This window comes from Euphorbia lathyris, chromosome 6, assembly GCF_963576675.1.
Source record: "Euphorbia lathyris chromosome 6, ddEupLath1.1, whole genome shotgun sequence".
NCBI lineage: Eukaryota > Viridiplantae > Streptophyta > Magnoliopsida > Malpighiales > Euphorbiaceae > Euphorbia > Euphorbia lathyris.
The window spans coordinates 21,031,829-21,053,161 of NC_088915.1; the positions used below are offsets into that span (position 1 = coordinate 21,031,829).

The window sequence follows — 21,333 nt, forward strand, 5'->3', positions numbered from 1 at the left end:
TAACCAATTATTTTGGTCGGTTAACCTTTTATTTCAGTTTCTAACCATTAGTAAATAAAAATAAAAATAATAAAAAAATTCTAATTTTTATTGTGAATGGGATGACGAGTCTATAACGAGTTAAAGAGATTAACGACAGAAAATGAGATGTACGTGCATTGTGTCTGTGTGGACTATGGACTGAAGAGTGAAAGATGTGAAGAAAGGGGCGACAGAAACTGGAAAAGATGAACTAAATAAAAATATGATTCAAAACAAAGAAATGAAAAAAATAATCTGTGGATAAATTGTATAAAATAACAAATATTTATTTTTATTTATCAGGACAATATTGGATATTAAACTTATATTTTAATTCGCATAAACAAATTTAGCACAAACTAAATCTTGTTTCTATTTAGTCAACGCATGATGTATCTAGCCAAGAGTGAGAATAAAAGCAAAATTATTTCTCATTTGTATAATTTGTTTTATGTAAAAAAAAAAAAAGATATATGAGGTATTGTCTACATCTTACTTTGAAAAAGATAATAATTATATATTTAGATAACTACTTAATTAGATAAATGTAACTAATTAGGTAACTAATTACTAATTGGGTTGTTTAAAATATAAATGCATTATTGGTCACTGAACTTTTATGATTGTGTAAAAATGGTCACTCAACTTCAGTTTGTGTCGATAAAACCATTTAACTTTGAACACTGTCTCAATTAAGTCACTCTGACGACTTTAAGAGCAAAAAGACATTGAAAAAGTAACATGTTTACCATATCAATAGTAGTCAACTTTCATGGCCGTTGAAAATGACACTTGACTGTCTTCAAGTTGACACATGACTGCCACCTAACTGACTTAATCGACATGTGTTAGTTAGATGGAAGACATATGTTGTTTCGGCCAGTTAGGTGTAAGACACATGTCTTTCAGCCAACATTTGACTACTGTTAATGAGGCAGCTACGTCATCCGGTGTCCTTTTGCTTTTAAAGTCGTTGGAGTGACTTAATTAAGACAAAATTCAAAGTTTAATGATTTTATTGAGACAAATTAAAGTTGAGTTACTATTTTGAGACAACTATCAAAATTCAGCGACTAATGGTGCATTTAGTCCATTACTAATTAGTATAGTTGGATAAAATATAATTATATATAAAAAATATAAACGTAAATAAATATATATATATTTTAATATTAATCATAGGTAGAGATGAAGCTAGCCAATGTGAAGAGAAGAACTTTGGGCCATGGATGCTGGCCAAAAGGTCGATCCGAAGAAAGCCACGTGCTAATGCTACTCGGAATCAAGTTCCAGATATCAGCAAGGAGATGAACTCTCTCCAGATTGCTTATGAGATTAAGGCTAGGCCTCCTGTTATTAAGAGTGGTGCTGGTGTTGACTCAGTTTCTGGTTCATGATCTAGATTCGGAGCCCTATCTCTTGAGGATGGCCATGATTCAGATTTACCTATTGAGCATATGGAGTTAAGTATGCCTGGCCTTGAGTCTGCTGAGCCAGCTACCATCCTCAGTGACTCTATTAATTCTCTCTTCGATCCCAAAGCTTAGGCTAAGGGGAAATCCCAGATCACTGGCTCGACAGGGAAAGCAAAGCTTAATGAGGTTAGTGTCCTGCATCCTCTTGTAGATCCCTTAATTGGTAAGTCTATAGGAGTTAATAAGTTACCTTTGAAGAAACCTAAGGCTAACCTTAAAAAGAACTTTGGTTCTTTTGATTCTTGGGATAAAAGAGGGCCGGCTGGCACCTCTTTTAGGCTCTCAGGAGCCCCGAATAAATACCTGCTCTAGGGTTTGGGCCTGTGATCAGTTGTCTTCCTTCTGATGGACTTTTTTGTTTAGAATGTTAGAGGTGCGGCTAGCAAGGCGACCCGTATCCATGTTAATGATCTTATTAAGCAATTTAATCCTTCTTGTTTTGCTCTTCTGGAAACCAAGGTTAGTGGTTCTCAAGCAGATGAGGTGGTTAAAAAGTTTAAAAATTGGAAGTGTGTCAGGTCGGAGGCGACTGGTCGAGCAGGGAGGATTTGGCTTTTTTGGAAGCCAGGTCGTGTTAATATTGATATTATTACTATCGATAATCAATTCATTCATAGTAAGGTGTGTTATCCTAGCAACAATCCTTTCTTTATTTCCTTTGTCTATGCCGATCCGGTCCTGACTAACCGAAAGAGGCTTTGGGAGATCCTGTACTCTATTAGTACGAACATGGTGGATGCTTGGTTGGTTGCTGGTGACTTTAATGATATTGCCCTGATGAGGGATCAGAAAGGGGGGGGGGGGGGTAATCATTATATCAACCGGTGACTTAACCATAAACAGAATATGGATCTTTGCGGGCTGTCGGACCTGGGTGCGGCTGGCCACAAGTTTACTTAGAAAAGGAATAGCGTGTTTGTTCAGTTGGACAAAGTTTATGCGAACGTGGCTACGATCTATAGATTTCCCGAGGTAAACGTGCTGAACCTCCCTTTTCGCCACTTTGACCATTGTCCTATCCTTGTTAAGCTGGTTAAAGGTCATTGGCTCAAAGGGAATAGACATTTTAGGTACCTTGTTGCTTGGGATACCCATCCTGAGTTCAGAAATTTTGTTAAAGATAATTGGCAACCCCATTCTAATGTTCTCCTTGCTGCTGAGGAGTTTAGAAGGAATGTGGTGGGATGGAATAAAAACATCTTTGGCCATATTATCCGAAGAAAAAATAAACTTTTAAGGAGGATGGAAGGCATTCAACGCTGTTTGGAGATCCGTTTTGACCACAGTCTAAATTGTCATCTTAGATCTCTCCAGAACGAGTTGGAAGCGGTGCTTAGACATGAAGAGCTCCTTTGGTTCCAGAAATCTAGGAAGGCTTGGATTAAGGACGGTGACCGAAACACCAGATTCTTCCACATTTCTACTATTATTAGAAGGCAGAGGAACCAGATCGATGCTATTAAAGACTCCAATGGTGACTAGATTTATAAGGAGGAAGATATTCGTCGCCTTGCTCTTGATTTCTATAAAGACCTCTTTAAAGAGGAAGATGTGGTTCTGGACAAAGCCCATTCCGGGGTCACCTTTCCTAGGCTGGAGGAGGATGCTATTAAAGAAGCTTTTCATCCTATCGACCAGAAAGAAATTGATATTGCCTTCACCAGTATTAGAGCTACTAAGGCTCCAGGGATCGATGGTATTCCTGCTAGTTTCTACCATAAACACTGGGACACGGCGAAGGAATGTGTCTACAACTTTATCTTTGGAGTTTTCCGCGGTTCCAACGATATTAGCCTGGTGAACAAAACCCTCCTGGTTCTGATCCCTAAGGTTGAAAAGCCCTCCTCCTTTTTACAAATGAGGCCGATCAGCATGTGCAATGTGTTATACAAAGCTATCACTAAGATTGTGGCTAATAGGCTCCGGCGTATCCTTCATGAGATTATTAGCCAAAATCAAGGTAGTTTTGTTCCTGGTAGGCAAATGATGGACAATGTGGTTATTGCCCAGGAGATGGTTCATTCCATGAAAATGAGGAAAGGTAAGAAAGGGATCGTGGCTCTCAAACTTGATCTGGAGAAAGCATATGATCGTTTAAACTGGAGCTTTCTTATGGATAGCTTAAGGAGAGCTGGTATTCCTGAGAACTGGAGGAGATTGATTGAGGGTTGCGTTTCTTCTCCTGTTTTCCAGGTTTTGATCAGTGGAGATATGTCTGATGAGTTCTCTCCTTCAAGGGGTATCCGTCAAGGAGATCCTATGAGCCCCTTCCTTTTTGTGATAGCTATGGAAAGGCTGGCTCACCTAATTCAAGAGGCTGTGAGTAAGGGGATTCTCCATCCTGTGTCCATTAACAAGTTTTGCCCTCCTATTTCCCATTTGTTCTTCGCTGACGATGTGATGATCTTTGTGGAAGGGAATGAGGAGCAAGTAGGTGTGGTCATGGATATCCTTAATTGCTTTTGCGCCGCTTCTGGCCAGAAGATCAATGTCCACAAGTCTCGGATGCTTTGCTCTAAGAACATGGATAGAAGCATTTGTAAAAATCTTAGCGATCTTTCTGGCATCCCTCTTACTCACTCCTTGGGCAAGTATCTTGGGGTCCCCCTCCACAGCGACAGAGTTTCCAAAGCCTCCTTTAAAGAGACTCTGGATAAAACTAATGGGTTGTGTGCTAGTTGGAAGGCCAATTCTCTCTCCTTGGCAGGCCGTCTAACCGTAATTCAGTCTGTCAACTGCGCGGCTCCCAATCATATCATGCAAGCCTGTAATTTGCCTGAGCCGGTTCTCAATGAGCTTGAAAAAATCAACCGGCGTTTCCTTTGGGGAGAGTCTGGAGAGGGAAGGAAGATTCACCTTGTCTCTTGGAATGAGATCTGCCAGCCTAAAAGCAGGGGGGGTCTTGGCATTAGACAAGCTAAGGACAACAACAAAGTTTTATTAATGAAGCTCCTCTGGAGAATGTGGCAAATCCCTTCTTCTCTTTGGGTTCGTCTGCTTTGTGGCAAGTATCGAAAGGACAAAATCTTTGGGGGCCCTAAGGAGAGAATTGTCAATTGTTCTTTCCTTTGGAAAGGGCTCAGTGCTGTGTTTGCTGAATTCTGCTCGGGGGTTGGCCTGGAGGTGGGTAATGGTAAGTCCATAAGCTTCTGGTATGACACCTGGATCGGAGATAAACCACTTATAGATGTTTGTAGCTCTCCCCCGCATAGCAATATCCGCAACTGGAGGATTGCTGATGTGGTGGACTCTGATGGGGACTGGATTTGGTCTAAGTTTGATACCTTCTTGAGCCTGGATACTTTCCTCATAATCAGGGGAGTTAAGATTAGTAATCTTGAGGAGGACAAGGATAGGCATTGCTGGGCCCTGACTAACAATGGAGCTTACTCTTGCAAATCTTCCTTTGAAGCCTTTACTCTCGACAGATCCGGCCCTCTCTCGGATACTTGGAAATCCATTTGGGCTTTGAAAATCCCTTACCGAATAAGGAGCTTCCTGTGGCTAGGAGTTAAGGACAGGTTGCTTACTAATTCGGATAGACATAGACGACATTTTGCGGATTCAGGAGCTTGCAGTAGATGCAGAGGCCAAGTTGAAACTCAAAGGAGGTTTGGCAGAAAGTTCTCCCGCACCACATTCTCCCCTCCTTCTTTGCCCACTCTGAGAATGACTGGTTCTCTAATGGGGTTAATGGAAAGTTACTGGCTAACATGGAGCAGAGAAACATTTTCTTTGCTATTATCTGCCACCAACTCTGGAAATGGAGGAACGAGGAGATCTTTGGTGAGAAGATTGTTTTTATTCAGAACTTAACCGAGTTCTTCTCGAAAAAGCTCCTTACTATTACTGAGAGCTTCAAAGGGGACCCCCTTGCCAAATCTACCTAGAATAAAGAGGTTCACCTTGTTGGTTGGTGCAGGCCGAAGGATGGGATGGTGAAGTTGAACACGGATGGCTCCTGCCTCAACAATGGAAGAGTCGCGGCTGGAGGTGTTCTCAGAGACGCGGGGGGTGCCTGGTTGTCTGGGTTCACCCATAACCTGGGTTTGGGCTCATCTTTTTCAGCGGAGCTTTGGGGTATTCTTTCTGGAGTCAAGCTTGCCAGAAATCTGGGTATTAAAAGGCTTGTTGTGGAGTCTGATAATAAGGAGGCAATTAGTATGATCTCTAATAATCATGCTATTTGTCTTAGTAGCCAGAACCTTATCAAAGCTATCAGAAGTCTTGGCTCCTCCTTTGAGTCCTTAGAGTTTAGCCATATCTTCAGAGAACAGAATCGGATTGCGGATCGCTTGGCGGCGGCTGGGTATGAGGGGATGTTAGTTGTTACCACCCTGATCCTCCTATCTATCTTTCGTCTCTCGTTTTAGAGGATAAAGTTGGGATTAACTGCTGATCCACGCTAGTTTTGTTTTCGTGTTGTTTTTTCTTTCCCCGTTTCTACCCAAAAAAAATTGACATTTGATCGGTATAGCCATTAATAACTGTTTTTAAAATTAAAAATCGTACGGTTAACTTTTTTTTTGTTTTTTTGTTCGAGTTGGTTTTTGGGTTTCTCGGATGGTTGAATCACGAACAGAACGCATCATAGTCTAATACGGCGTCGTTAGCAGAGATGCGATGACCTCCAGACTTCTCGAGTTCCAAAAACCTTTCATTATTTGGCGGCAATGATCAATTCGGCATAAATGTGTAGGAGGCCAGCGGTGATCGATCTCATTTCCTCACCCCTTCAGAAGAAATTGTAGAACAAGAAGAAGGAAATAGAAGTACAACTGAACACATATGGGAGTTCAAGGTCTGTGGGACCTTCTGGCTCCCGTCGGCCGCCGGGTATCTGTCGAAACCCTCTCAGGCAAGAAGCTCGCAATTGGTGAGCTTCCAGTTCTCTTACCACTAAACAACATTAATAAAAATTTACAGAATCCCCATTTGACTTATTTGTTTTGTTTGACCATCTTGAAGATGCAAGTATATGGATGGTTCAATTTATGAAGGCGATGAGAGACGAGAAGGGAGAAATGGTAAGGAATGCGCATTTGCTAGGATTCTTTCGACGAATTTGCAAGCTCTTGTTTCTAAGGACGAAGCCTGTGTTCGTCTTCGATGGTGCCACCCCCGCTCTTAAGCGGCGTACTGTGATTGCGAGACGTAGACAGCGTGAGAATGCACAGGCTAAGATACGGAAAACTGCTGAGAAATTACTACTTAATCATGTGAGTTGATTGCATCTAGTAATGAGCTTCAGTTTTGATCAAGCAAATGTGTAGTGTGAGATTATTTGCTAGCTATTTATTTAGAAATTGACTTGGCCGAACCTGTGATGAGGATGCAACTATTGCCTTCATTGGGTGTCATGATTGTTGTAGTTTTGAGGAACATAAACTTGACCTGCTCTGTGTATCACTGTCATGTTGTTCATTGTCTTCTGGCTTCTTGCTAGCTTATAATTTGGTAATTTTTGTTATTCATCTTAATTTGATATGTCCATTAGCAATTCATTTTGTCCTTTTTTTGTCTTTCATTTTTGTGAATAGCTCAAGGCAATGAGACTTCAAGATTTGGCAAAGAGTCTCGAGAATCAGAGGAAAAATCAGAAGAATGATGCTAAGGGAAAGAAGATCCTGGTAGAAGACACCCGTGTGGAGGATAATAATATAGATGAACAAAGCAATACAGAGTTCACTGATGAAGAGATTAATAATCAGGAAAAATTGGATGAAATGTAGGATATTGGTCACGCTTTTAGCAAAATTTTGACTATGGATTAAAAATCTTGTTGACCATTGTAATGAGTTGGTTTAGGTTGGCAGCATCTCTTGCAGCTGAAGAAGATAGGCACTTAAATAACAATTTGTCAACTGCAGCTGTGGTTCCTGATGGGGAGGAGAGAGATAGCGAAGAAAATGAAGAGATCATATGGGTAAACTAATGTCATATTTAAAGCATGATATATTCATATCTTTTTCCTTATCATGCCGTATGTACTTCTTTGTGGTTAAAACTGTTGTTAGATAGACCTGCTTAAAGTGGCTGAATTGTTTTACTGTTTCCTGGAATTGTTAATTTTTGTTTGCTGTATAACTTTTAAATGATTAAGCTATAAAACATAAGCCGAATCTCCAATGATGCAGAAGGTTGAAAAATGATGAATTGTTGGATATTTAATTTGTTTAGTTTCTTAAGCAATTAATTTTTCTTTTATGGAATATTAAGGTTTATAGGTGATCAAGGTTGTTAAACTTTCTTGTGCCCCTGTACTGTATAATTGAGGGGTTCATAAACTTGTATTGTAAAAAGCGAGGTTTTAGAAACCACATGAAATCGTTTTTGAAATAAAAAGTAACATACGGAATATGTTGTCTATGCGTATTTATATAACAGCTCAAATAAATATTAAGATATCGGATTTGAATTTTAAACTAAATGGGTAAACTCATAACACGTATAGAGTTTACTGTTTGAAAATGGTGTTCATTACGCATCTAAATGGTTCTAAATTTTATGTACTTTTGGATCATTTATACAATTAAAATCTGTAGAACAGTAAAGCTCAAAGTCTGTGTATTTTAATAACAATGTGGAGGGTGCTTGCCGTATCATGTGCAAGTTTCTGTTTGAGTGGCAGAAGTGTATTTTTTTTGGGGTTGAAAGAGAATAGGCTTATATGTTAGGAAGGCATTACTATTTCATAGTTGCTGCACATTTTTATTTATTTCTTTTTCACAGCCAGCAATAGATGGCAGTGTGGATCCGGCTGTCTTGGCTTCTTTGCCCACAACTTTGCAATTTGATCTTATGGTAAGTCAGTGTAAGTAAGTTTGCAGGTCCTTATCTGTTTTTTTTTTCCAGCTTTCTTTGCTGACACTTCTGCTGGTTTGGGCGAATCTGATTGTCATAGATGAGAAAGAGGTCAATGGTGGATAATGGAAAAAACAATGGAGTCAATAAGGTTGGTATTTAAAGATTTACATGTACTCAGAATTGAATTGTTCTTAATATGAAATATGTATGCATGATGGCGAAGTGTGAAGATAAGCTGCAAACTCTATCACTGTCACTGACATTACTAGAATTGCATTTTGGATTTGATTTTAGCATCACCAATTTATGTGATTCCTAGTTTTGTTTTTTGTTCTTTTTGTGTTTGCCTTGAATTGAAACTTTATCCAATGAAAATTCAGCCCTACACAGTGATAGTTTTTGTAAGGTAAGTGATGGGATATGGGTTTGGATGCGATAGGGATCTTTTTGACTAAAGTTATCAATTCCATGCTTATATTGTTTTATTAGCATTTTCATTTTATTCTGATGTTCCAGTCATTTTTGGGAGGTTGGATGTATTGGTATTTGGGAGACATGAGAGATTCCCTTTCTGCTTCTGCATCTATGGGTTTATTTCTGAATTCTACTTTATCACCCATAGTTTTTAAAGGCACACTAAGGCACAGGTGGGAGCCTAGAACCTAGGCATGAGGCTCAGGCATAGGCTCACTAAGGAAAAATAATAATAAAATCATAAATAACAACAATTAACATCTCTAAAATGCAAAAAAATAGTCAAATACTAAAGCTCATCCAATTATCCATAACCTTAATCACACCACAACAACAACAACAAAGCCTTAGTCCCGAAATGATTCGGGGTCGGCTAACATGAACCATCATATGAAACCGTGCAATCAAGTCGTGTCAGCGACACAAATTCTCTCCCTCCACTCTGTCCTATCCACTACCATATTCTCCTCAATCCCTAATAAACTCATATCACTCTCGATCACCCTCCTCCAAGTTTGCTTAGGTCTACCCCTACCCCTTACCACTACATCCCTTTGCCACTCTTCAGTCCTCCTAACCGGCTTACATGGCCAAACCACCTTAGTCGGTTTTCCCTCATTTTATTCTCAATAGATGTAACCCCTACTTTTGTCCTAATTATTTCATTACTCACCCTATCCTTTCTCGTATGACCACACATCCATCTCAACATACGCATCTCCGCCACCGACATCTTGTGAATTTTGGCTATGTTGCACCAGCTATGTCTATTTGACTGATTCTCTAATTTTTTGTTTCTTTGTTTGTGCATAAACAAGATTGGCTTTGGCATTACTTTATTTAGCATGTATGCTTTGTTTATTGGTCATGCTTTCTGTATTTATGCGTCTGATACTATATACTTTCTCAACATGTCAATTGCTCCACGTATAGAGATTTATTCGCGTGAAACTCTTGCATATCCTATTTCTCGACCTAGTTTGTTGTTTATAATAGTACAGAACAGCAGAAGATTGCATTAGGTTATGCATTCCTGTTCTTTTTCTTTTTTGGAAATTTATATGATTCTCTTGGTAGCCTTGTCTTATTTTGTTTCTTTGAGTCTTATTTGCAATACACATGCTGATTTAGTTTTGTACTCTATCGCCAATGAATATTGGAAACTAGGATGAGGAACGAAAAGGTAATCCAAAGGTTAAGGAGTTTTTATCCGATCAAATGGACATGTTGGAGAGGGATAGCGTGGTAGCAAAGAGTTACAACCAAGGAAAGCTTGATGAAATGTAAGGTCCTTGTGGTATTGTGGTTGCCTTTTTTTTTTCGTTTCGGCAATTAAATGCTTTATTTTCATTTAGGTTGGCAGCATCTATTGCAGCTGAAGAAAGTGGGAGTTTAACTAAGATCGCATCAACATCTGGTGCTACAGTTCCTTCGAATTTAGAAGGTGTTGATGAAATGTAAGATCCTTGTGCGGTTGTGATTGCCTTTTTTTTCTTGCGGCAATTAAATACTTTATTTTCATTTAGGTTGGCAGCATCTATTGCAGCTGAAGAAAGTGGGAGTTTAACTAAGATTACATCAACATCTGGTGCTAAAGTTCCTTCGGATTGGGAAGGTGTTGATGACGATGAAGAAATGATACTTGTGAGTTTTTGCGGTGAAGAGATATTAGAATAGCTTTTAAATGAGAGTCAGTGTTGATCATAGCTCTTATGTCTATTTAGGTGTTAGTTTGGCTACTTTAATTGATCCATTTGTTTGTTTGTTTGTTGAGTGTTCCAAAAGATTAGCGAAGTTTGGGAAATGAGTTTATGTCAAGAGGACAAGTTCGCAATGTTGGATTCAAGTTTTCTGAAAATGATACATGGACCTGATAACTTGGTCTGGTTGATAAACTTAATAAAGTCTTTGGATAGGTTCATGACTTTGATACTTGTACTTGCTTAACTGAAAGCCAAAAATATGTGCACATGCACATTTGTGTTTTTTGTGCTTTGGTGTCATTTTGATAAAATTGAAAATTAAATACAACAACAACAACAACAAAGCCTTAGTCCCGAAATGATTCGGGGTCGGCTAACATGAACCATCATATAAAACCGTGAAAATCAAGTCGTGTCAGCGACACAGATTCGCTCCCTCCACTCCGTCCTATCCACTACCATATTTTCCTCAATTCCCAATAAACTCATATCACTCTCGATCACCCTCCTCCAAGTTTGCTTAGGTCTTCCCCTACCCCTCACCACTACATCCCTTTGCCACTCTTCGGTTCTCCTAACCGGCGCATCAAGCGCTCTACGTCTCACATGGCCAAACCACCTTAGTCGGTTTTCTCTCATTTTATTCTCAATAGATGTAACCCCTACTTTTGTCCTAATTATTTCATTACGCACCCGGTCCTTTCTCGTGTGACCACACATCCATCTCAACATACGCATCTCCGCCACCGACATCTTATGGATGTGGCAGTGTTTCACTGCCCAACACTCCGTACCATATAACAATGCTGATCTAATTGCCGTCCGGTAGAATTTTCCCTTCAATCTATTAGGCATGCCGGGATCACAAAGGAAACCCGTAGCACTCTTCCACTTCGACCAACCAGCTTTAATCCTATGGGCAACATCTCCATCTACTTCTCCATCCGTTTGGATAATAGATCCTAAATACCGGAAGCAATCCGAGGCCTGAACAACTCTCCCATCTAGGGTGATTGTCCCTGCCTCCCTACTCCTACGACCGCTAAACTTACACTCCAAATATTCTGTCTTACTTCGACTCAACTTAAAGCCTCTAGATTCTAGAGTTTGCCTCCATAGTTCCAACTTCATCTCCACTCCTTCTTTCGTCTCATCAACCAACACAATATCATCTGCAAACAGCATGCACCATGGTATACCATCTTGAAGTGAACTTGTTAGTTCATCCATAACGATGGCAAAAAGAAATGGGCTTAGTGCGGAACCTTGATGCACTCCAATCGTAATAGGAAACTCTTCAGTTTTCCCAACACTAGTACGTACACTCGTGCATACTCCCTCATACATGTCCTTTATGATGTCAATATATTTCCGCGAAATGCCTTTCCTTATCAAGGCCCACCAAAGTACTTCCCTTGGTACCTTATCATATGCTTTCTCCAAGTCAATGAAAACCATATGCAAGTCTTTCTTCTTATTTCGATAGTGCTCCATTAATTGTCTCATTAGATGGATGGCTTCCATAGTTGATCTTCCCGGCATAAAGCCAAACTGGTTTTCCGAGATCTTCACCGTCCTCCTTAGCCTTTGTTCAATCACTCGCTCCCAAAGTTTCATAGTGTGACTCATTAATTTGATTCCCCGATAGTTGGCACAATCTTGGACATCGCCTTTGTTCTTATACAAAGGGATTAAGGTACTTTTCCTCCATTCTGATGGCATCTTATTGTTTCTCCAAATTTTGTTGAAGAACGTCGTCAACCATTCGATTCCTCTTTCTCCCAAACATCTCCAAATCTCAATAGGGATGCCATCAGGTCCTACTGCTTTCTTCAACTTCATCTTACTTAATGCCATTTTGACTTCACCCTTTTGAATTCTCCGCAGGCATTCATGATTTATCATATCGTGATGGATACTTATATCTCCAACATCTTGTTGGCGATCTCCATTAAATAAGTCATCAAAATAGGACCTCCATCGTTCCTTGATATCCTTATCTCCAACTAGGACTTTCTGGTCCACATCCTTCACACATTTAACTTTTCCGAGATCTCGCGTCTTCCTATCTCTCATCCGAGCAATTCTATATATGTCTCTTTCCCCTTCTTTCGTATCCAATCTTGTATACAGATCCCGATTCACCTTTGCTCTAGCATCTCGTATGACCTTCTTTACTTCCCTTTTAGCCTCTTTGTATTTTTCGTAGTTCTCGTCACTCCTACATTTCCCCAATAGTTTATAGGATTCTCTCTTACTCTTTACTGCTTGTCGTACTTCTTCTGTCCACCAAGATGTGTCCTTACCCGGTGGCATGCTACCTTTAGATTCCCCTAGAACTTCCTTCGCTACTTCCCTTATACTATGCTCCATCTTATTCCATATTGAATCTATATCTGAATCCATATTGCAAGTCCAAAATTGAAAATTAAATGTTGAAATAAAAATAAGTATCAATTTTATGTATTGAATATTTTCAATGCTGAAATTGTTGGCTGACAGTTTTTTGGTAAACAATGAAAATAAAGTGCTGAATGTGAGGTTATAAAGGTTTTTCAAGTTAACAAAATGATTTTTCAGAAGATTTTAATGAGACATGGTAATCTATAAATGTTTTCGAAGGGTCCATAAATAATTTTTGTTATAAAATTCTATAACATTATTATTGCTAATCTTCAATATAAAATTTAGGTTAAATATATTTTTGACCTATTAGATTAAGTGATTTTCTGGCCTATTGAAATGTTTAAATTATGGTTATTAAACAAGTTAAAATATAATAAGCACTTCAATTAATTTTAAGTGCTGAATGAAGTTATCAAATAGCCCCTTAGTATCTTTTTAAGTTCAGTTCTGAAAATTGTACTAGTAGTGTTTGTTTACATCTGCCCTCTTATACTATAAAGGGCGGCCCGGTGCACTACGCGTCCCCACTAAGCGAGGGTCCGGGGAGGGGTCCCACCACAAGGGTGTACTGGGGCAAGCCTTTCCCTGCCAATTTTTTTTTGGCAAGAGGCCGCTCCTAAGACTTGAACCCGTGACCTCTCGGTCACACGACAACAACGTAATTTAAGTTGTCTTTTTAGTTGTAGATTGTAATAAGAAGGATCTTATTGATACAATAATAAAAGTATAATGAGCTTGGATAGACAAATATGAAGTGTAAGGATGTTATTATTCATTTAGGTGTGGTAGGTGAAATGAACCTGAAAAGTGGGCTTCTCTTTTGCGATCTGAAGTTAGGCTTGTGTGTTACACTGTGTGCATATATTGCTGGGATGCATTTTAATAATTTAATGTTTCACTGTACCTGGAATCAATCTATTTTTGCAGCCAGCATTTAGTGGGAAAGTTGATCCAGCTATTTTAGCAGCTCTGCCCCCATCAATGCAACTTGATCTCCTTGTTCAGGTAAATATTTTAATTTTACATATTTACCTCTTATGAGATGCAAGTTTTCTTTCTGCTTAATATTTTTTTCTTATTGGATTAGTTCTTGATTTTCCACTGCATAGATGAGAGAGAGATTGATGGCTGAAAATAGGCAGAAGTATCAAAAAGTCAAGAAGGTCAGTTCTTTAATTCTTGTACATTAATATGTTTCATATAAATGCATCATTGATACTTTATATAGTTTTAAGAATCTCAAATAGGTGTTGCTGAAAACTTCTTAAGTTGACAATTAGTTTTCCAATATTTCTATGATTTATTTCCTTCAACATGGGGTTCTACATTTTAGTATTTTTAGTTCTTTTTGCCTGATATTAATCAGTTGTTCTTCTTAAATCTTTTGGTTCTTTTTGTGTTCATCTAGGCTCCTGAAAAATTCTCTGAGCTACAAATAGAGGCTTACCTTAAAACGGTTTCTTACCGCCGGGAGATAGTTCAAGTGCAGAAAGCAGCAGCTGGGAAGGATATAGGTGGTATTCAGACTTCACGAATAGCCTCTGAAGCCAATAAAGAATTTATTTTCTCATCATCCTTTACGGGGGACAAGCAGTGAGTAATTCTGTTTCCATTGATTTTCAACCAGGAACCCACAAAAAGGAAAAGAAAAAAACTTTAGAATTCTACTCTTTTTTTCATTGTACTTATAATATGATAACGTTTGATTTTTATTGTTTATTTATTACATAATATGATAGATTGCTGACATCAGCTGGAGTGCAGCAAAGTGGAAAAAAGTCTTCAGATTCTGTGGATAACATTGCATCCACCAGCAAGTCTAGTACGGTTACAGCATTTGTTCAGGATGAATCCAGTAGGGCTTTTGATGAAGATGTTGAAACATATGTGGATGAAAGTGGTCGAATTCGGGTCAGTCGAGTGAGAGCTATGGGGATGCGCATGACCCGTGATTTGCAAAGGAACTTGGATTTAATGAAGGAGGTTGAACTAGATAGGATGCATATCAAGACTGCAAGTGCTCGTTCTGAGTTCTGTAGAAATGAGATTGGTTCTCAAAAAAGTATTCCTAGTAAAGAACATAATCCAGAAATTTCACATGACAACAATGCTAATGCTGTTGAATTGAGTGAGAGAAATGCACAGCCCATCTTAGATACCGAGAATTCTATACAGATATCATTTGAAGTTGATGGTGAAAGTAAACGAATGGAAAGTGATGATGACATATTTACTTCTTTAGTTGTAGGACAACCTATTAAGATCTCTTCGGATTCTGCCTCCGATACTGATTGGGAGGAAGGCATTATCGATAGAAATGATGGAGGTTCTTCTAAAGATGTGACACTAGAAACTAATGCCTCTCTTGGGGGGAGCAACATCAATGATGACAGTGAAGTGGAATGGGAGGAGGAAGTTTGTGATGTTCATGAAAATTCCAAGTCCCCGTATGAATCAGGAAAACCACCTTCCAGAGGTAACTTGATGGAAGAGTTTGATTTGCAGGAGGCAATAAGAAGAAGCCTCGAGGATTTTGGGGTTGAAGAAGTCAGTCATACACAAGCTGCCCATGGGGAAGTAGCGAAAACTTCCGAAGTTACTCATAAGAGTGTAGAGTTCCTTGATACAGAGGCTAAAACTGATAAGCTAAATCTGCTCGAGAGAGACAAGAACGGACAAAATAAACCCTTCTCTGAAATCTTGGCAACTATGAAGTTTGATGGTTTGGGTCCAAGTGATAATTCACATCTCTTTTCTCCTTCACAGGGGCAAATGAAGTTTTCTGAAGTGCACGATACCAATAATTTGGGCATCCTGACCAATACATCATGCCCACATTATCTGGGGTCAGATGCTAGACAACCAACCAACATTATGAATATAGTGGGGAATCTGGGTGTAGAAAACCATTCTGCAGACTTGGTTGAAGCAAAGGAGATTGACATGATTGTGGAAAGACCTCTGGATGGTTCTGTTGAGGATCTTGGGTTATCTACCTCAAGCAAGATATGTCCAGGGAATGTTTCTGTTGTTCATAGGACAAGTTCCCATGACATGAATTTTTCTGCATCAGTTGATGATGAGAGGAATAAAATGAAAACAGAAAGATCTTTGTTTGTTAACGAGGAGAAAAAATCTGATACACCATTTCATGCAGTTGAGTTGACCAACCCCAGTGAGCCATCCAAAGATTCAAGAATGAGGACTTGTGTTGAACCTGTTTTGGAAGGAGAAAAAAACCCTGTTCAGTTTAATGAGAATGGTGTGCATAAATTTGCAAACAATGAGAATCTACAGGCTGATTTCTCAGAGAACAATTTGCAGGAGGAAATTCTCATTCTTAATCAAGAACGCATAACATTGGGACATGAACAGAAGAAGCTTGAGCGCAATGCAGAATCAGTTACCAGTGAGATGTTTGCAGAGTGTCAGGTATGTGATTCAACTTCAGTAGCACGGCTTGCTCGTTCCCATAAAATATTTTTATTCAATTTGTTGGATGATTTGCTTTTTTTCTTAAGCAATTGCTATTCAATATCTTAAACTGATGTAAGCATATTTTAACTTTTTTGACCATATGTTTCACACCTTCATCTTTGTTATTGACATTTTTACACAAACCACACAATTGTTGTATAGTGTGCATGGGATGATCAACATCTTATGTGCGATATTTTTAGATGAAAAATGTTGAATGAAACATGAAATGACTGTTAAATCAGTGCTTTGAACACACCATCTTTCAGTTGTTAGATTTTTGCTTTGATCTTGTTCTTTATTTCTCTGAAGGATAAGTTGAGCAACCTGGTAGAGACCATATGGCTTTCTTCGTATGGCAATGAGCTTTGATAATTGTCTACAATGACAAAAACAATTCCCTTGGGAATGGATGTCTAGGTCTCCATTTTCACTGTTTGTTTGTGTTGACGGTGGGGGAAACTCTAATTTGGATTTGTTATTTTGGCTCAATTGTGGCCCATTTCTTAATGAGAGTAATTTGATTTCTTATTCCACATTTTGGGCTTATGGTTTGCTGTTTTGATTTCAATATTGTAGGACTAACTGTTTATGGGTCTTTTTGCCAGTTATATTTCATATAAGGTGACACTACTAATATAATTCAGAAAATAACAATGATATCATTGTTTGTTTTATAACCACAGGAAATGCTGCAGATGTTTGGTATACCATATATTATAGCACCAATGGAAGCAGAAGCGCAGTGTGCTTATATGGAACTTGCAAATCTTGTTGATGGTGTTGTTACTGATGACTCTGATGTGTTCTTATTTGGTGGGCGAAGTGTTTACAAGAATATATTTGATGATCGCAAATATGTTGAGACATACTTTATGAAGGTTTGTATGACAGAATAATTGAAGTATCATTGTTCCATCTCTCTAACACCCTCAGATTCTCTTTTAGAATGATTGGCAATTTAGAAACTTTTCCTTTTTTATTATATAATTCACAAACCTCGTCTTGGTGATACACATATATTATTTGTTTCTTTTGCTCACGTCCATACTGAATGACTCTGCAATTAAGGGTTCTACTTCACTCAGCCGCTTATAAACTCACATGTTCTCATGTGGTTTACTCTCTCAGGATATTGAGAAAGAGCTAGGCTTGACCAGAGAAAAGTTAATTCGCATGGCTCTACTTCTTGGGAGTGATTATACTGAGGGCATTAGGTAATTAACAGCAAACTATTTTGGTCTCCTATTACTTGAAGAAAATGCTAGACATTGTTCTAAAGTTCCAGTTTTTGTATACATGTGTTTCTATTGATAATTCTTTTTGTTGAAGTATCGTATGCTATTGTATCTGGTTATTATGGTGATAATGTAAGAGCTTTCTTGTGTTACTAGATCTGATGTTGTGTATGTGAACTTAAATGAGATGGATTTTTGGTGTAGTGGTATTGGCATTGTTAATGCTATTGAGGTTGTGAATGCATTCCCTGAGGAGGATGGCCTTCAGAAATTCCGAGAGTGGATTGAATCACCAGACCCAAACATTTTAGGAAAATTTGATTCACAAACGTGTTCGGGTCTGAGAAAGAAAGGGGCAGAGGTTGATGGAAATGATTCAGATTGTGCAAATAGCAACATGGAGGGAATCAATTTTTCAGGCCAGAAAATTCGCCAAACTCATGATCAAGAATCTTCTGCTGATCACAATCAAAAGATGAAGCAGATTTTCATGAATAAGCATGTAAGAACTCTGTCTCTGCTGCAAGCCTCTCCTTTTTGGTAAATACTTTGTAGTGAACTGGAAATTTTTCACATCCCTGTCCATCTAACTATTATCATAAGCTACACAGAGAAATGTGAGCAAGAACTGGCATGTTCCTTCTTCTTTTCCAAGCGAAGTAGTCATATCTGCATATATTTGTCCACAAGTGGACAAATCAACTGATCCTTTCGCATGGGGAAAGCCAGATATTAATGTTCTTCACAGGTATGCCTTGTTTGCTCCAGTGTTCATCAATGTTTGTAACTAGGAATGGAAATGGATATGCCTGTTTTTATCAAGTTATTGCATGCTCTGTTTTTTTTAAGATAGTGTGTGTCTGTATTTAATTTTGTACTCCTCCGTCCCAAAACGATACTCTATATTTTTATTTTAGTGCGTCTCAAATTATAATACACTTTCCTTTTTTAAACTTTAGTTAATTTTTGAGTTTCTCAATATAACCTACTTGATGTACATTGTTTGTTGCACACGATGAAAATACATTTATTAATTTATACTTGGAACTATAACTTAGCCAATGGTTATCAAATCGAAGTAGGAACATACAAGGAAAATGATATATAAAAAATTGTCCTTAAACCATATCAACTATATTTTCTTGAACATGTAAAGCCTCAAACTGGACTATCTTTTTAGGATGAAGGGAGTATCCTTTTTCCTGCATTGTTGCAATGGTTGTGCTGGTACCGTCTTAAACATGTCTTTTTTCTATCTTAATGCAATTATTGTTGCCATACCTGTTAACTTCCTGCTTGTTTAATGATTATGAAGGCTTATGATTATGATTATCATGTTCTGTTGAACTGACTACTTTAGTTATGCACAGGCTTTGCTGGGAAAAGTTTGGGTGGGGCGTCCAAAAGTCAGATGAGTTGCTATCCCCTGTTCTGAAAGAATACAACAAGCACGAGGTTGGAATCAATCTCTTTCTTTTCCTATTGTATTTATACATGCAATAGCCTCTCAACAATGAACTTATATGTGTTGGAGCATACTAAAATAAGCACTGATCACCAGGGCAAAAAATAATCTCCATATGTTTGCTTTTCTTTTTCTGTTTGTGAATGTCCAATTTTTTTACTATAACTTGTTCTGTTATTCACTAGAAGATGCTGATAAATGTTGTTGTTTGTTCTATTGGAGACTCAATTGCGTCTAGAAGCATTTTACACTTTCAACGAAAGATTTGCAAAAATTCGCAGCAGTAGAATCAAGAAAGCTGTTAAAGGGATAACAGGAAATCAGTCCTCGGAATTGATGGATGATGCTGTGGAAGGATCTTCTAGAAGTAGAAAGAAGAGAACTATTAGACCTGGTGAATCTGGTGCTGACAATACAGAAAAACCTTCAATGAGAGCGAAGCGAGGTGGTCACAGCTTTAAGACTGACCCTCTGGAGAAAACTACTAGAAAGCAGTCCAGGAGAAGAACTGCTGGAGAACCTGTTTCATCTGAAGTGGGGAATACAGAGTCACAGCACTTAAGCACCAGTAAAGGATCACATGAGCATGAAAGAGGTAGAGGGGGAGGCCAAAGAAGAGGGAGAGGAAGAGGAAGAGGACGGGGAAAAGGAAGTCTTGATTTTAAACAATCTGATTCCAGCTCAGTTGATGTGAGTGGTGAGGATGATAACCTAGAAGTTTGTGTTGAGAAGTCAGAAAAATCAGGAGGATCACGAAGGGTAACAAGCCTAATCTTTTTCTCATTCTCTGCATCTATAGAATAAATATATACTATCATTGTGGAAAGTCATTTAAGCACACAAGTTGAGCTGGTTTCTAGTTCTTACTATGAGGTAAATGGATTTAGTTCAAGTCCAAAGCTAACTTATCTTGTTGGTGATACTAGAAGTTTAAGTTCCCAATGGTTGTTTTGTTCTATGTTTGCCAATATCCAGCTTGAGGGGTAAGGTTGTTACCAATTTTAAAAATCCTACTTTGTAGTTGTAACTGTTGTATGTGTCGTAAAAAGGAGTCTATTATTTCCATTAGGTGAGTAGTAAGTTTTTCCCTTTGAAATTTTTTACCAGGTCCACGTGCCAATTGGATTTTCCTGTATTGCTTTGGGGGTGAGATAAAAATTATCCTAGTTTAATAAGCATAAGATCTCTTCAGGCAACTACCATAAAGTCTGGTCCTTTTGTGGGAAATGGTTGGTAGTATTATCTAAATACATCAATAATTTGGCTTTTCACCCAATCTTTCTCTTTGTAATTCCAGTCAATGCGCACGAGGAAGCCTGCAAAGTACGTTGTAGATGACTCAGCATTTGATGATCTGGACAAGTCGCTGGACCACGATAGTCAAAAGTCAGATGATGAGGCAATGGAACAATCAGGTGAAGGGGTATGCAAAGATACTGGTATGAGCCTCAACTGCAAGGAACATCAAAATGTGGAAGGACCTTTGCAAGAAGACTTGTATCTTCAAACAGGAGGATTTGTGAATGAAGATGGAAGTGGTAAGGCTGGTGCAAGCCAAGATAACTGTCCTCATGAAGCTGGTTTATCTGAAGAATACCACCTCAAAATGGGAGGTGGGTTCTGCATGGATGAAAGTGAGACGGAAGATGCAGCATGTAGCCCATCTAATTCGGCTGCAAGGGACACAGCCGATGCTTCTTTCTTCTTTAGTGCTATGGAAGAAGATCATTTAGGTAAAGGTTCAGTTGGATCCGCTTTAGGTGTCAAAGAAACTTTGGATAACATCCAAGAGTTGGTAGGGACGAATCCTGCAGATGCAGTAGATACCGGTGATTATTCTAAAGTCGGTGTCGTGTCTTTGCCGAATATCCCTGATAGTAACACTGGGCTTTCGAGTCTTAGTGCAATGCCTTTCTTGAAAAGAAAACAGAGAAAGAGTTGAAAACCAATGGTTAAATTATTGAACTGGATCATCACTATAGATGTTTGTCTATTCTTTTTGTTGCTTCTTCCTTGTGAAGGTTAGAATTTAATTACAAATTGTATACATACTGGATTCATATTACGTTTTCTAGTATCGGTTAATTTATAATCCTTATATAATCTAAAATTATTAAATTTTGGCTCCATGGTTAGAAAAAAATTTAAGTTACTCATTTAAATGTACATGTTTTGGCTTCTTAAAAAAAAACAACTGGCAACAGTAGATAAAGACTTCAAGTTATTAGAAAATAAAAAAATATAAAATTGATGGCAGCATTAGCATA

At 38.4% G+C, this 21,333-nt stretch overlaps 1 protein-coding gene across 2 annotated transcripts; it reads left to right on the forward strand.

Annotated features, from left to right (window-relative positions):
- The first annotated feature begins 6,108 nt into the window (after positions 1 to 6,108).
- Positions 6,109 to 21,194, forward strand: LOC136233227 (DNA repair protein UVH3). 2 transcript variants are annotated; one of them, XM_066022842.1, is made up of 20 exons: positions 6,109 to 6,372; positions 6,465 to 6,715; positions 7,037 to 7,224; positions 7,305 to 7,422; positions 8,229 to 8,300; positions 8,401 to 8,451; positions 9,945 to 10,060; positions 10,133 to 10,234; positions 10,304 to 10,421; positions 13,814 to 13,891; positions 13,996 to 14,049; positions 14,295 to 14,479; positions 14,626 to 16,318; positions 17,050 to 17,244; positions 17,495 to 17,580; positions 17,806 to 18,103; positions 18,213 to 18,349; positions 18,972 to 19,056; positions 19,289 to 19,825; positions 20,364 to 21,194. In XM_066022842.1, exons 1-20 carry the CDS (start codon positions 6,285 to 6,287, stop codon positions 21,006 to 21,008), a joined length of 5,097 nt encoding a protein of 1,698 aa, XP_065878914.1. In that variant the 5' UTR covers positions 6,109 to 6,284; the 3' UTR covers positions 21,009 to 21,194. The 2 variants fall into 2 exon arrangements, with proteins under 2 accessions (XP_065878914.1, XP_065878915.1); XM_066022843.1 differs by lacking the exon at positions 6,109 to 6,372 and having other exon boundaries at positions 6,577 to 6,715; positions 7,313 to 7,422.
- Positions 21,195 to 21,333: the final 139 nt, after the last annotated feature.